The 15,686-nt window shown below is 42.1% G+C and overlaps 2 protein-coding genes across 2 annotated transcripts in view; both read left to right on the plus strand.

Annotated features, from left to right (window-relative positions):
- The first annotated feature begins 216 nt into the window (after positions 1-216).
- On the plus strand, positions 217-14,430 carry SLC5A11 (solute carrier family 5 member 11). Its single transcript, XM_085312920.1, has 15 exons — positions 217-348; positions 1,325-1,396; positions 2,179-2,283; positions 2,827-2,886; positions 3,411-3,515; positions 5,228-5,333; positions 6,163-6,243; positions 6,669-6,874; positions 7,929-8,064; positions 8,841-8,948; positions 9,797-9,947; positions 10,471-10,639; positions 11,433-11,648; positions 12,899-13,061; positions 14,196-14,430. Exons 1-15 carry the CDS (start codon positions 217-219, stop codon positions 14,411-14,413), a joined length of 2,028 nt encoding a protein of 675 aa, XP_085169046.1. The 3' UTR covers positions 14,414-14,430.
- Positions 14,431-15,376: 946 nt separating this feature from the next.
- Positions 15,377-15,686, plus strand: part of TEX47 (testis expressed 47) — a 5,296-nt gene continuing 4,986 nt past the window's right edge. The window contains exon 1 of the mRNA XM_085312908.1: positions 15,377-15,517. Within this exon, the coding sequence (XP_085169034.1) occupies positions 15,377-15,517 (141 nt within the window). The remainder of the gene's footprint in view (positions 15,518-15,686) is intronic.

Raw genomic sequence — 15,686 nt, forward strand, 5'->3', positions numbered from 1 at the left:
AATGAAAATAGATGCCAGATATGAGCCCTCTGCATGGCACTAGCATGAGCAGCACCACAGTCAAAATCGCAGTGCTGATACCTGCTGAAGTATTTGAGAAACAGTCAACACTTTCACTGTGCTGCCACAGCAGTCCACCCTCTTGTAACCACAAAACCCGGTTTTTAACAGGTAGACGCAGCAAGAAAAAAAAATATTCAGCCTGCATAAGAAATAATGGAGACCACCAGCAGCACTCTATCATCTGTGACTCCCCAGTGGGATGTGTTTCCTCAGAAGACCTTGGATTCTGTAGACATTGTTGTTCTTGTTCTGTACTTTGTATTTGTTCTGGCTGTTGGACTGTGGGTAAGCAGTTACCATTAAAAGCTTTCTTATGTGCCTTGTTATACTGAGAAATATGGCAGTTTAGGTCTCAAATTATTTTACTTTGGCTTGAGACAAGCCCAYTTTATTGAATTCAATTGAACAAGCTGAAACACTGTTTACAAGTGCTTTTCCTCACTTCAGTCTGGGGAAGCATCCTCACTATTCTAAAAGTGGGTTGTTCAGCTCTAGTGTTTGCAAAGATTTTGAGAAAACTTGAATGGAAGACATTGTGCAAGTACTAAGTATTACTACTAGTAATGTTTTGTTCAACCAGGAAGGAATTAAAAAAAAAAAAAAAAAAAAAGCTGTCCTATAAATCAACTGTTTTTGTCCACAGTGAGGTCATGACAACAGATTCCATAAATTAAAAATACTGTTCTCATATAATTAAGCCAGAAAGCCATCTTTCTGTCATGGCTTTTGTAATAGTGAAAGGACAAGCCATTATCATAAGACAGAGATGAGTAGTTGCTTCCTTCAAATGTAGTGCATAATTGACGATATTGTATGAAGATACCTGAAATCTCTGAAGAACAAAAGTCCATGAGTAATGTCTAGCATTTCTCCTGGCTGCACCTGATAATTAGGGATGTCCACAGTTCTTGTCTAAAATCTGCTTGGATACCTTGTGGATCTGGAGTGATGTTGTCTTCTTGCTGCAGAAAACATTTAATCAGGATGCTGATATGATAGGAAGATTTGTGCATGGCTCACCACATCATTGGCTGTTCCCCTCATCCTTCTACAGCTCTCTTTCCTGATATGCCTCATTTCAGAATTTTGCCCCGCAGGATTTCCAAGCAGCAACTGAAATTTCTTTAGCCTAAAAAATCTACTCATTTTCAATGGATGACAGTACAGAGTTTTATGGGAAAATTGTTGCATGCTTGRTAATGTTCTCAGCAGCAATTGAAGGGGTTGTTAAAACTTTTGCTCTGTTTTTCTGCTTTCCCAGTCCATGTGGAAGACACAGCGAAGCACCGTAAAAGGCTACTTTCTAGCCGGAGGAGAGATGGTTTGGTGGCCTGTAAGTATCTTTGTTAGACTCATTGTGCCTGTAGGCTATAGTAAAGCAGAAAAGCACTTTTGTTTCAGTAGTTTTTATTTCTCCACTGAGAACAAAAGATGACTTCCATGTTTTGCAAAGGCCCAGTTATAATGTCGGCTTTTTTTTCATATTCAGGACTGGGGAAATGGAGCTGCTGCAATATACCTGTCACAGCCCTGCCCCCCCCCCCCCCCCGCAAGATCCTATCTGGTGGCTTGCAAAGCCTGTCTATTTTGGCATGCTTTGATTTTGAGATTTCCAGGAATTAGTTGTTAGGTCCCTGTGGCAGATGCAGTTTTACACTGAGCTAGTCTGCTAGGTGGGATGTTTCRTTTGCAGTTGGTCTGGTAAGTCAGTATATGTTAATAAGGGTATGATGACCTAACATTTTCATTTGTTACCTTCAACTCCTGCTTTGTCCCTGTGTGAAAGATTAGACACTGATTTGGAAGTAGGATGGTCCTAAACATGCCCACAAATATGCAATAGGCAGTGAAGGAATGAAAGAACCTGGAGAAAGGTACTATAGCCACTGAGCATATACGCAAAAAAAGAAGGTGAGAGAGGGTGAAAAGGATTTCATGTCCCCTATAGTCATGCATGAGGGTACAGRGTCACTGTATAACCTCTGTGGAATGAATGTATAGGGGCCTACGCATGCACTGAAACACCAACCCTCCTCCCTGTTTATATCCTTGTCCAACACCAGGCCTGAGAATAATGCTTTATTCCAAGCTCTGACTTCCTGTTTCTTTCTCCAGGTGGGTGCATCCCTATTTGCTAGCAATGTTGGAAGTGGCCACTTCATAGGTCTGGCTGGGTCAGGAGCAGCATCAGGAATTGCTGCAACAGCCTACGAGTGGAACGTGAGTGTTGCATGGCAGAAGCACATCTCAAGAATGCTGCAAGCTAGCTGGGGTCATTAGATGTGGCACTAATATATATCTACCTGCACCTCTGTGAGAGCCCAAAGCTCTTTCCGTATTATGTAATCTTAAACTAAGATTGTTTGGGTCTGTTCAATATCTGAGCAAGGGCCCTCTATCAGCTGTATCTCCTTATTAAGAGAACAGGAGACATCTAATCCTCTGACACGTTACCATTGGGCAAAGTCACATTTGGGTAGGTATAGGATCAAACTGGTGACTATGCAGGATGCCACAGTTGTCTTCATGTTGTATATGGCAACTCCTCACTGAGTACCCACACATCWCCATGCGAGGATCTAGATCTGGCAGCTCCAAAGGCTCAGACTCCAAYTGTGTGAGCTAGAAGTCACCACTAGCAGTTAGCAGTTTGAGGCCTCTGAGAGCTAACTGAGCCCTTATGTCCCCAGGGTGTATGTATTTAATCCACTTGATCACAGCAATGATCAGCATCTTTGACCTTCTTTTCCATTTGTTTTGCAGGGGATGTTTTGYGTTTTGGTGCTGGCCTGGCTATTTCTTCCAATTTATATAGCAGCGGGAGTAAGTAAATGGGATGCTGTGTGTGCATCAATGATTTGYTGATTTTTAAACTACATCTTTGGCTCATGGGCTTAACTATTCCCTAGTGCACCCATGTTTCTTCTGGAAAGCAGTGAGCAAACCATGGTGCACTAGACTGGGTTATGGTCTGGACTATTACAGGTCCAGGGCCCTGCAAATTAGTCATTGCCTGGGAACAAGAGAAGGGGCTCAGACATGGGGGCCACAATTCAGATAAAGCCAAGAATAAAATGGACAGAGTTGTTCCATCTTCCAAGGAGATGCAGACCCTCATATCAAAGTTTATACAGAGCGGTTATAGCAAAGTCAGTGTTTGCTAAGCTGCTATGCTGGCATAAGTGAGCAGCTGGGAACCAAATACCAAAACAGTGCAACTGACAGTAACATCCCAGTCTTTATCTGTGTGAACTAGCCACCTCCTCCCTGGTGTTATGAATGAGCCTTCTGCAATTTATGAGGGTAACTGAATAGCACCTTCTCTAACAGTATTTTCTCTCACATAGGTTACTACCATGCCAGAGTACTTGCGGAAACGTTTTGGAGGCAAAAGAATTCAGATATTCCTAGCAATTCTCTACTTATTCATCTATATCTTCACCAAAATATCAGTAAGTAGGAAAAAAATTGATGTAGGCTGAATTAAATTCACTTTGAAAGTATGCACTAACCAGTGAGACTGAGAAATACAACTATTGACCCTTCTTCATAGTAACAGAGAACAGTATATTACAAAAATACCTAAGGAAGATAGACTATAATTATTCTGAGGAGCTAAACAAAAAGAGTTAAATTTTTTTTCTCATGAAGGATCTGCATGCTTGTTATAGCAAGAGAGAAAGCTAAGGGTTAATATACTGAGCAATAATCCATTCAAAAGTCAAGTGGTCAGCATTGATGTGTTTGTTCTTAGATTTCTTACATCTGGCTAGTTTACCTGGTTTATTCTCTTTGTGTATTTATTCCCTGCATAGATACCAAACACTGTTATATGCAAGATGAATGACAATGTAGGCATTGATATGCCTTCAGGTGGAAGGATTTCAGTAATTTATTGCTCCTGTTTGATATAGTGCCTTGAATAAATAACTGAATCAATCCTTGTGCAACACCTCACTAGCTATTTATTAACTATGCAACAGTGCATGAATTGGTAAAATCAGAAAACTCCCTGCCAGTGTTTTTCCTTTATGTACAGGGCCAAAGTGGGATGAGCAGTCTGACGCATGCCTGCTTATGCTCCTTTTGAAACTGACACTACTCACCATATTCATGTGGGCACCATGTAGCTATACTCAAGTTCTCTTTTCAGAAAAAAAATCAGGCATTTGGTGCAAATCTCTAATGATATAGAATCATAGAATCATAGAATCAGTAAGGTTGGAAGGGACCTCTGAAGATCATCTGGTCCAACCCCCCTGCCCAAGCAGGGTCACCTAGAGCATGTTAGACAGAGTTGCATCCAGGCAGGCTTTGAATATCTTCAGAGAAGGAGACTCCACAACAGCTCTGGGCAACCTGTTCCAGTGCTCTGTCACTCTCACAGTGAAGAAATTCCTCCTCATATTCAGGCGGAACTTCCTGTGRTTCATTTTTTGCCCATTTTGTCTTGTCCTGTCACATGGAACAATATGATTCCTGAGAGAGAAAATGGATGACTCAGATGCTTTTGCATCTGTCTTTCCATGTTCTGCAGTTTGCTTATCCTAAAGTTCTCCTAAAATGCAGCATTTTCACATAGTTGCAGGACAAGGTGGCTGCTGAGTTGACTGCCCCCAAGCCCTGAGGATACTCTTCCTTATCAGTGCATGTCAGCAGCAATTCCTGTCACTGTGTCATCAGAAAGGAATTCACATTATGGCAAACTTCTGGGCTCTGATTGGTGGCAGGCCTTAAGAAACCCTGGGGTAGTGTTTGCACATAAGGGTGCTCCAGTCTTCAGCCTGTGCAGTTCTACCCAATCAGTTCACTGACTTCTCAGCTGTCTGTTCATTGCTCTGGGGAGGAAAAGCTTACCTAACCCATGCAAATACCTTTCTTGGGACAGTTTCATTCCCATCCCCCCCAGCCAATAATAATAAAATCTAAACATTAAACTGAGCCTGGTTTTAATGTACAAGAGGAAGGAGTTGGGGCTGCAGAGGAATGTGCCATTTGGAGATGACATCAAGGGAAGTCAGGAAGTCACAAGCAGTAAGAGATCAAGCTGATCTCACTAAAAGCAGCAGCTTGGTCATTTAACATTCATGCTCCCTGGTACTACCAACTTAGAGAGGCATAGCAATATTACTATTGCAACTGTGGTAACTATCTTTTTCACTAGGTTGATATGTATGCTGGAGCCCTCTTCATTCAGCAAGCCTTACACTGGGACCTCTATATCGCTGTTATAGGCTTGCTGGCAATCACAGCAGTTTATACTGTTGCAGGTATGTCACTGAGTTTCAGATCATGCAGAGGACTTTATGCAGCATAAACACATCCTACTTAGTGACCGGAGCATATTCATACAATGTACCACGCACCCTCATGCTTGTGATAGGATTCCTGTATTTCCCATGCAATCTGTTCTTTGCCATGAGTATGGACAACAGAAAAAAAAAAAGCAATTGATAATTCACCTTTCAAAAAATAGGAGTAAATGAATGCCATTTATAAGGCCACACCAGACATGAATACGTTTGCCCTGGCATAAGAACAAACTGTACTCAAGGATTTGCACAATACCTTTTCCCTCTGGGCTTTTTGGAGGTATGAGTACTTGACATAATGAACAGTGTAATGTGGAGAGCACTGTCAATGCTTGGGTGCCCTTTCACAGCTTATGAGTGGCCAAATGGAAAAAAGCCATGCACGGCGTAAGAAGCAAATACCAAACAAACAAAGGTTTCTCCTTTCCCAGTGCTTGCCCCTGGTGATGCTGCTTTTAAAGATCCCCTCTTCCCTCCTTATTCAGCTTCAGTTTTGTCTTGGAGCTTTCCCAAGCATTTCCCGTAGAAGTATTTATACTGGACTTTGGCTTTCTAGTGACAAAGGGTGACTCATTCTGATTCAAAATATGAGATATTTCAGCCAAAGTGTCATGCACAGGAATTGGTCTAACTATACCATAACATGGTCAAAACACTCTACAGAACATGATAGCATGCCAGACAAGGTTCTCAGATTACACTATTTGTCTTTTTTTTTAATTGTGAGATGCTATGAAACAGAATAAATCCATTTTCCCACAGTTTGTTGCTTTTCTCTTTTCTATAGGTGGCCTGGCAGCTGTAATATATACAGATGCTCTGCAAACTTTCATCATGCTGATTGGGGCTGTGACTCTCATGATCTTCAGTGAGTATTTCCCTGGGTTTTATTACTAAAACTATGATAAATTCTTTATCAAATACTACAAATATACTTGATCATTACAACAGATTATTTAATTGATGCTCTGTGAACTGTTTTTAATATATGTTCCTGTTAAAATGTATGTGCATAAAATAATCTTCCATTAGTTCTTTATGTGGTAAAAATGCGCWAGTCCATGAGAAGTATCTAAAGAAGATCTACATCTGAAATAACACTACAGAGCAACAAGCAAATTCTCTAGTCAACAGACTTACAGTATTAAGCTATCATCTAGCCCCATGTTAAAGTCAATAGCTTCTGATTTTAAAGAAAGCTTGTGGAAAATCACCAACAGCAAACTACAGAGACTGAAAATAAGAGTACAAACCTGTTAAGATGTGATAACTACATCTTATGATCTATTTTAGGTTTTGTTGAAGTTGGCGGCCTTGAAGGATTGCAGAAAAAATACTTTAATGCCATTCCTAGCAACCACAAGGAAAACAGTAGCTGTGGTTTACCAAGAGAAGATGCTTTTCACATTTTTCGAGACCCTGTTACTTCTGATCTTCCTTGGCCAGGAGTTTTGGTAGGAATGACCATCCCATCTCTGTGGTACTGGTGTACAGATCAGGTATGTTACTGCTTATTTATTAAAATCAGCTCTTCTGTTTGTTTTCAAGAATGTGTTATTGGGTGCTTGAATACAATTACAAACCTCAAATTTGTGATAAATTCTGGACTATTTTTCTATTTCTGACAGGAATTCTGTAAAATTTGATGGTTTCAAGCCCAAAGCAGCAAAGTTTGATATGCACAACTAAGAGTTTGGGGAATTATTTCAAGATAAAATGTTGAGGGAGAATGTGTGTATGTGTGTGTGTGTGAGAGAGAGAGAGAGGGGTTAAACCCAGCCTAATTCACAGGCTGAACTCCAGCCTTTCACTTCTTATGAATCACTTGTGAATTCACATGCTTTCAACTTTCCAGAGGACTGACAGCCATCACTCCTTGTGAGAACATTAGAGCCAGCAAAAGTGAAGCTCTAAACAATCTTCTGATGACCATGTAGTATTCTTTTATCTAACTCATTTTGCTAGTTTAAGACTCCATCTGCTCTGACAAAAGGGCTACTGGACTTAAAAGAAATAGCTATCAGGTGAGGTAGGCCCCTAACAAAAGGTGATGAAAAGAAAATTCTAGTATGGAGTGTCATTAGTTTAAGTAAGAGATTATATAGCATGGTATACTGCGTAAGTAAGGGCTTAGATTTGATGACACAAAAAGTGCCTTCCAGGTCTACATGTCCATAAGACACTGAGGATCTGAAGCAAGAATTATGAAGATACAGCCAAGCTCTGTTTCATCCTTCTCAGATTTCTTAGATAGCTTAGAGGAGAACAAAGTATACAAATAAATAACGCAGGAAGTCTGTGCCAAAGAGTAGTACATGATCCAGCCGTAAGTTTCTGTTGTGTGGAGTAAAGAGCATTCCCCACTTCGCAGATGTTACCACAGTGTCAGAAAGTGTGCTTGTTCTACCTGTGCACTTGAGAATGAACTCTTACAGTAACACACTGCACTGCCAGAGATTGCACGGCCAGCTGCAAACAGAAATCAGCACCACATCATCTACAGCTAGCTACTCTCCAAAAGAAAGTGGACCAAACAGATTTCTTAATTTCTAGGTCATCGTTCAAAGGTCCCTTGCTGCTAAAAACCTCTCTCATGCCAAAGGAGGCTCCTTGATGACCTCCTACTTGAAAATTTTGCCCCTCTTTATGATGGTAATGCCAGGCATGATCAGCCGGATTCTCTTCCCAGGTAAGTGCTGAAGGAGAGAACTGTTCCCTCTATTTGTCACTGATTGCGACTACTCTATGGGGCTGGAACAGGCTCTACAGAATAAGTTAAAAGGTTGAAATGCATCACATGCCTGAAATATGAAGAAATTTTCCTTCAGTTACAAACAGCACATCCTCATGCAGGAGACCCTAGATATATACTTTTAAAATGCACTGCTATGTGTGCTAGAGCAGTTTTCTATCATCCTTTCTCACAGCAATCTTGCTGATCTGTTCTGAGCTTGCTACCTCTAGCTGCTCTTCTGCATTCTCAGCATGCACTCAGGCTCCTTCTGCACCCAAAATGTTACTCTTCCAGGAATTCAAGTTTGAGGCACTCAGAGAAATCCTGATATACCACCTTTACAACCCCTGAATGTTGTAAACTGTTCATTAGGTGGGATCATGTGCATATGCCTATCCATGAAGAGGTGTGCCAAAAGTGGGTGGATAGCCTTAATACTCAAATGAGCAACATTCTGAGAGAAGAAGCTGACATACAAGACAGGTCAGCTACTTCTATTGATAGCATCTTTTGCATGGAATTTAAAAAAAAGGAAAAAGAAGGGAGCCCAGCACTGCTCTCCTCTCACTGTGATGAGACAGTCCTGCATTATTTGCTGGAGTATTTCCAAGCTTTCCAATATCCAGTATCTCACTTAGAGAACATTTTACAACATTCAGTAGACTAGCTTAGATAAATTTGTTTCTGATGATTATTGAATATTGTGTCTCAATCCTCCTTACTTATTTTAGATCTGGTGGCTTGTGCAGACCCAGAAATTTGTCGGAAAATCTGTGGCAATCCATCTGGCTGTTCTGATATTGCTTACCCTAAGTTGGTCATAGAACTTCTGCCTGTAGGTAAGGAGCTTGGTATCAATGCTGGCATGGATAGATCAGTTATCTGCGAGAAATGTTCAAAGACAATGGAAGGATATCTGTGAGAAATGTTCAAAGAGGAAAGTACCCTGCAATTATAATTTCAGTGGGGTTTATATTGGGCTTGATAAGACAGTGGTAAGAGACAGCATGCAACAAGAGACCTTTGGATCCAGTATCCAGAGGTCTAGTCCAGTCAAATTCAGATGAAAGATAAAGAGTAGATATTTAACAATGAGAAAAAGCAACTGTTAAAGCAATGTACACAGGGCCTCCCTATCACTGGCCATTTTAAAATTGGGACTACAAACATTTTTTAAGATCTATTCTAGTTCAGAGAAGAATTCAGGGATATCTTGCAGCTGGTATTATTCAGAAGTCCAGACTGGTTACAATGGTTCCATCTGTCTGCCGTCTATCCCTAGCTGAGAAGCAATGTATCCCACAATCAGCACATCCAATTCCATCTCCAGGCTGCAGTAAGTCTTCTAAAGACCTAGAGCTGCAAAGCCAAGTGTACTGAGACACCCTAAAGGGAACATGATCACAGAACAGTGAATAGATAGGTTCTTGCTTTCTCTACAACTCAGATGCCCCGCTCAGTCAGCCAGCAATGACTCTRCAGTTCTAGTTCAGAAAGGAAGAAGCCTGAGTCACTGTGCCTGTGAGGCTCCTGAGGCTCCTGGTGTGGGCTATACTGTTAGAACAAATGAAAAAAAGCTGCAAGTTTTTATCTGAGAGGTTTTGTTCATGAAGATGCCTCATCTTCCTGTGTATGGTCTTTACCCATACCGTCCTTTGAGGGGCTGTACTTCTCCTTCTGCTTCCAGGACTTAGGGGCCTGATGATGTCAGTGATGATAGCAGCTCTTATGTCCTCCTTGACTTCCATCTTTAATAGTGCCAGTACCATTTTCACCATGGACCTCTGGAAACACTTACGGCCTCGCTGTTCTGAGTGGGAGCTCATGATCATTGGCAGGTAAGGAAAACTAGGACATGCCACATTATATCAGAATTTGAGTGTCAGAGGAACCTCTCAGCATACCTTCTTCCCTGCTGCATATGTATAGTATTTTCAGTATCTATTGCTCCACATCAAATGGGAAAAAATGAGAGAAGAATTTGACCCATGTATGTCAGACATTTTTCTTTAGAGCCACTCTTGAACTCTTCTTATTAGATCAGTAGGGGAGAATCTGGCTTAGTCAGTCAACACTAGTAGAGCAAAACCAAGATTTCATAGCATCAAGATACACAAGCATAAGCATGAATTGAAGCCAGACAGGATGCCTGGGGAAACCTGAGTAGTGCTGCAAAATGGGCAAGAGATCCAACACAGGCAAGGAAGGGCTGAATTCTGGGAAGAAATGTATCACACAGGTTTGCTGGAGGACTGAAGTGGAAACCTTTTTATCACAAGAGCTCTCGCTAGGAGATGTGCAATCTGAACAATTGGAAAAGAAAGGTCTGAGCTAACAATAACTGCATTTTTTCTTGCACAGGGTCTTTGTGTTGCTGCTCACTGTGATATCTGTCCTATGGATCCCATTGGTACAGGCAGGCCAGGGAGGGCAGCTCTTCATTTACATCCAGTCAATCAGCTCCTATCTGCAGCCCCCAGTGGCAATGGTGTTTATTCTGGGTTGCTTCTGGAAAAGAGCAAATGAAAAGGTAACAACTCTGTTGCACTCAGCACAGTTGCCTTTGTGGTCTCTTTCTCCTCATGAGAGTCCTGCAGTTCAAACCACAGCCCCAGGCTGCAGTTTTGCCTCCTCTTTTGGTGTTTGGGAGAATGAATGCACCCAACTCACTGCAAAGCCGAAGCCACAATTAGCCCATGGCAGAAGGGAGTATTCCCTGCTGTTCTCCAAAGATTCCACTGTCATTTCAGAAAGAGTGAGATGACTGCATTACTCAATTGCAGTATCCTTCACAAACCTTGGAGTCTGTAAGAGGCTGATTAGCCATGCACTCATTTATTACATGGACTTGTGCCATCATGGGGCCTACCAAAAGCAAAGCGAGCCCAAGGAGTTAAGGAGGCAGACGAAACGGCAGTATGAGTTCAAAACCTACAGTTCCTCCAAGACAACTGGTACTGGGAAAAGGAGAAAGACAGAATTCTTCCCTAACAAGGCTTCTGTTAGGTAGAGAGTAGTTGTAAGCACCCCACGGCTAAGACAACCATTAGGATAAAAATAGCACTCTTCAAAGTATTCTGGTGTAAGATGTTGTATCTTTCCTCTGTATCAGAATTAAGGAGTCATTTGATTCCACGTAGAAGAGGTATGAGGCTACTGTAACAGCACCAGTGGACCTAGATAAACAACAAGAGCAGGAAAGGGAAGAGGGAGGAATCCCCTCTAATACAGCAAAGAGAAAGCTTGGCCAGTTTATAGCCTAAGAACAGACAAGGGTACTGAGTGGATATTTGTTTCTTTTTCCAATAACCTTCATTTCCTAGGGTGCATTCTGGGGCCTGGTGATTGGGCTGCTGCTGGGCTTCATTCGATTGGTGCTGGACTTCATTTATCCAGAGCCCCAGTGTGGAGAGACAGACATCAGACCAGGTGTGGTGAAATACATGCACTATCTCTACTTCTCCATGGTCCTAGCTGCGATTTCTACAATCACTGTGCTGGTTGTGAGCATGCTCACAGAACCCCCCTCGGAAGAAATGGTGCGTCACCCCCTCAGATTTCTTTATTACTTTTGTTTTCAGGATGCCCCACGTTACAGCCATGGGAATAATACGGAGATGACTACTATGAAAACAGAGGTTTTCATGCATTCTTTATTTATGAAAATGCTTGCAATAACCTATAATGCAATTCCATCTCTGCTCCAGCATCCTGCTGGCTTGCTATTTAAGATTTTGGTCCCATAAATCCAGAGTCCCACCCTGGCGAGTGGTCAACAGTAGATGCTAAGAGCCATTTTTAAGTGCAAATATGTATGTTTAACCCATGACAAATTAGCTCTTTCCCTTTATTTTCCAAGAAATTACAGCTTCTGGGTCATCTTTATCAACTCTCTTATTAATTTAGTGAGGAACCATTTTCCTTGCAGAAAAGAGAAATCAAGGGCAGAGAGCATACTTCCTCTGGACCAGGTTTGTGCCCATTTGACTATTCTCTATAGACACACTAAGGCTTCAGAAAAAACAGAAACAGTAGAAAGCAGGGCTAGAAGAGACCTTTAGAAACCATACAGCTGGCGCATCCTCTTGTTTCAAGACAGCCCTAACTGTACCTGACATATTTCCGAAAGACCTGTGGCTAACATATTCTTAAAAATCCCTGGTGATGGAAAGTGCCTGGGGAGGTGTGCGATCAATTCAAGAGCTTATCTGCCCCGTCAGTAGAAGCTTTTCCTCATCTCCAATTTGAATCTTTCTAGCTTCAAATTGCGCTTACTCCTTACTGTCAGCCAGTCATGCATATCAAGAACATTCCTCCTTAATGAGTCTTCACATATTTGAAGAAAATGGTCATATCTCCCATCTGTCTTCTCTTTTCTAAACAACTGTGTTTTTTTGATACCTCACTGGCCACAGTTTTCATTCTTTTGCTCTCTTCTTGGCCTTCTCCCACTGACCCACTCTCAGTCTACATCCAGTGGTGGCCCCATGCAGAAATACCTCATCCTCAGTAACAAAAAGTGTGGAATACCATCCTTCAGAGAGTATATCTGTATAAACAGCTCTCATGTTTCATACAAAACTAAAATCAACACGCAGAACTCCAATGGCAGCCATCACTTCTGTGCTTGCCAAGAGAGCACTTAACTGCTCACCTGCTCCAACACAGCTGGGGAACAGATTTTGATCCCTTAAAAAAGTATTCTCTCTCCAAGCTGCTATACTGCTGAGGTAGTCCTTTAAAGAAAAATGAAAGCAGTTTTCTTAAACACCACTCTTCATGCCATCAGATAAGTCGGCTTACCTGGTTCACACGTGGGGATCTACCAGTCAAGCAAGAGCTAGCAGTCAGCACTTCCCCTGACGCTGGAAACGGAGTGTGTGAAGCTGAGCGTCCAGCTTTCCAGATTGATATAAGCATTGCCTCTGAAAATAGTTCAAATGATAATAAATGTAAGTGCTCCAACACTCTACTCAGTAACATCTAAAATTGTCAATCCTAGGTATTAGGTAAAGGCTCTGAAGACAAGAAATATTAAAACTGCTTCCTCTGGATTTCTGTATTTTCAGGGTATGCTAAGAGGTTTTTATGTGACGGTTTTAGCTAAGCATAAGTTTAGTTTCTTTTACATCTCTTGATGGCATTGCATATGCGTGAAATCAGGAAAGAAGCTAGATGGGATAGAGAGTGCCATGCCCATTATCCTGCACTAGAGACTAGTGCTATTTGCACCTGCTGCAAGGAGAGTTGGTTGAGAAAAAGGAGGGGGGCAAAAGACAGTCACAGTTATTTTCATGAAATTCCATTTCTGTTTTTCAGTGATGTTTTCTGATCGGCTCTAGCAGCAGGGAGAACACAGAGCCCTGGGAAGAGTACTTGACAGATCAGTGAAGGAGGATTTACATTTTTTAAAACTTGTACTTGTCGGTATTAGGTACCCACATGCATAGCAACTCATTCTGCACTTTCCAGCAATGATTATTATCACTTGTTTTTGCTAAGTTTGAGACACTATTTATGTAACCATGCAGCTTTTGCTGTGTATTTCTGAGATCTAAACAAAGATGCTGAAAAGGCCAATAATTTAATGAATTATTGTGAAGATTTCCCAAAAGCTGGGAAATCTCATTTTCTTTCTGCATTGTCATTACCTTCCTAAATGCTTCCTAGCATTTACTACATATGCCTTAACCCACACCAAAGCTGGGAGAGCTCCATTTAGAAACGTGTGGCTTGGAGTAACCCTAAATGGACTAGAGCGTGCACAAGAAAATGGAAGGTGATGGGAATCAAGCAGTTACAGATAAGCTTTTAGGCTTGGTCTATTGTTTATGTTTCTTAAAATGTTGAGCACTGTGGAATTTGAACTCTGATCTGCAGGGAAGAATGCAACAGGCACTACAGCCCCCAGCAGCTATTATTTGAAGGGCTTCCTACATCTTGGTGGGGCTTTTTTATTCATTTAATGAATGATGATGCATTTTTGTACAGTAATATCAAAACACATTGTACAGGATCATACTGACAAATTGCTGGGATTTGTTCTATCAGTGACATTTTTACCTCACTATTTATTGTCATTTTAGGTACAACTAATACCAAAAAGAGCTCTAAGCTGATGACAATCTTTCTGTGGCTCTGTGGGATGGAGCGCAAAAAGGAAGATTCTGAGAATGTGGTGCCGACCAAACCTGAACCTCCAGTGGCTTCATTGGACGAGAAACCCTTGGTGAAACACATCCTGAACATCAACTTGATACTATGTGTATGTGCTGGGCTCTTTCTCTGGGCATACTTTGCATAGCAGTTGGCTATTTGATTCCAGATGATATCAACTAATTTTAACTGGTGTAAATAATAATAATTAGCAGAGGGTTAATGAAATTTGTAATCCTTTCTAAATTGTATTTCTTTTTTTAAGAATAGAGATCCTCCTCCATAATACTTTCCTTATTCCTATTGAGAGACCCAGTTGTGAAAGGTGCTGGGCCTTCTTGGCGCCATCACAACTGGACCCAAACTGGAAACAACAGGGTAAGTGTAAGGAGCTGAGGAAGGCATCTAGGTAGAAAAGGGTTGTTTGGTTATTTTAAAGTTTAAATTATGTTCTTTGGGGTAAAGCACTACCTGGAATTCCAGAAATCTGGATTCTGTTCCAATTTGTTCTTCTAAAACCAGCTATGGTGTGCTTGATGTCCTTTTGTTTTGGCTCCTGGTAGGAGTGAATAGCGTCTCTAGGCGGCACAAAGGAGGACCAACATTTGTTGCGAGGTACTGTRTTGCAGTAGCGAGCTCTGCCTTACTGGCTTAGCTCGCAGAGGTTCAAGCTTCCTCAGCGAATGTGTAGGTGTGCAGTAGACAAAAGCGTGCATACAGTTAGCATGCATTGGATCCACTGACATTTCTGTGCATTTGTGCTAAAGTTAATGTCATTCTTACTGTCCATGTATACGTGAGTCTTTCCATGCAGTTTGACAAAACCAACCACAGTACTGAGGCAGCAGCAGCAGACCAGCAAGTTGACTCTAACGCCAGCATGCAGCATAGAAACCAGAAACTGCAGAAACAGCGTTAAAACATAATCAAATACATCAAAAGAACTAAAACAGTCCAAACAGCAAAGCAAAAGAACCAACTAACACCAAGCACCACTGGAGTCAGCGGAGGGGGATGACGGTGCACACGTGCCTGACAACACCTCTTCCCCTTCTCTGGACAGCCTTTAGCTATTCTGTGAGCAGTTTAATGCTGATAAAAATTCTCCACCATGGTCAATAAAAACATTTTAAATAGCATATCCTCGAAGGCGGCAGCCAGGAGGAAACATAACTCGGGCTGCGCTGTTAGTGTCGTAATTCCATCTGTTTCTCGTGAGCTTAATCAACCGATGTCYGCTGGTGGCGTCTGCGTAGCGGGAAATGAGCTCACTGAGGCGAGACCCCGCAGCCCTGCMCGGCGTGAAGCGCTCGGGGGCGGCGGCGAGCGCGGGGGGCTGGACCGTGGGGTGGCGTCGCGAGGGGCGTGGGGAGGGGGCTGCCGCCACGCGGCGGCCGAACGCCCCCGCGGCCCCTCGGCGC

The sequence above is a fragment of the Rhea americana genome, unplaced genomic scaffold, assembly GCF_003343005.1.
Source record: "Rhea americana isolate MKP2758 unplaced genomic scaffold, rheAme1 scaffold_370, whole genome shotgun sequence".
In the NCBI taxonomy this organism is placed as follows: Eukaryota; Metazoa; Chordata; class Aves; order Rheiformes; family Rheidae; genus Rhea; species Rhea americana.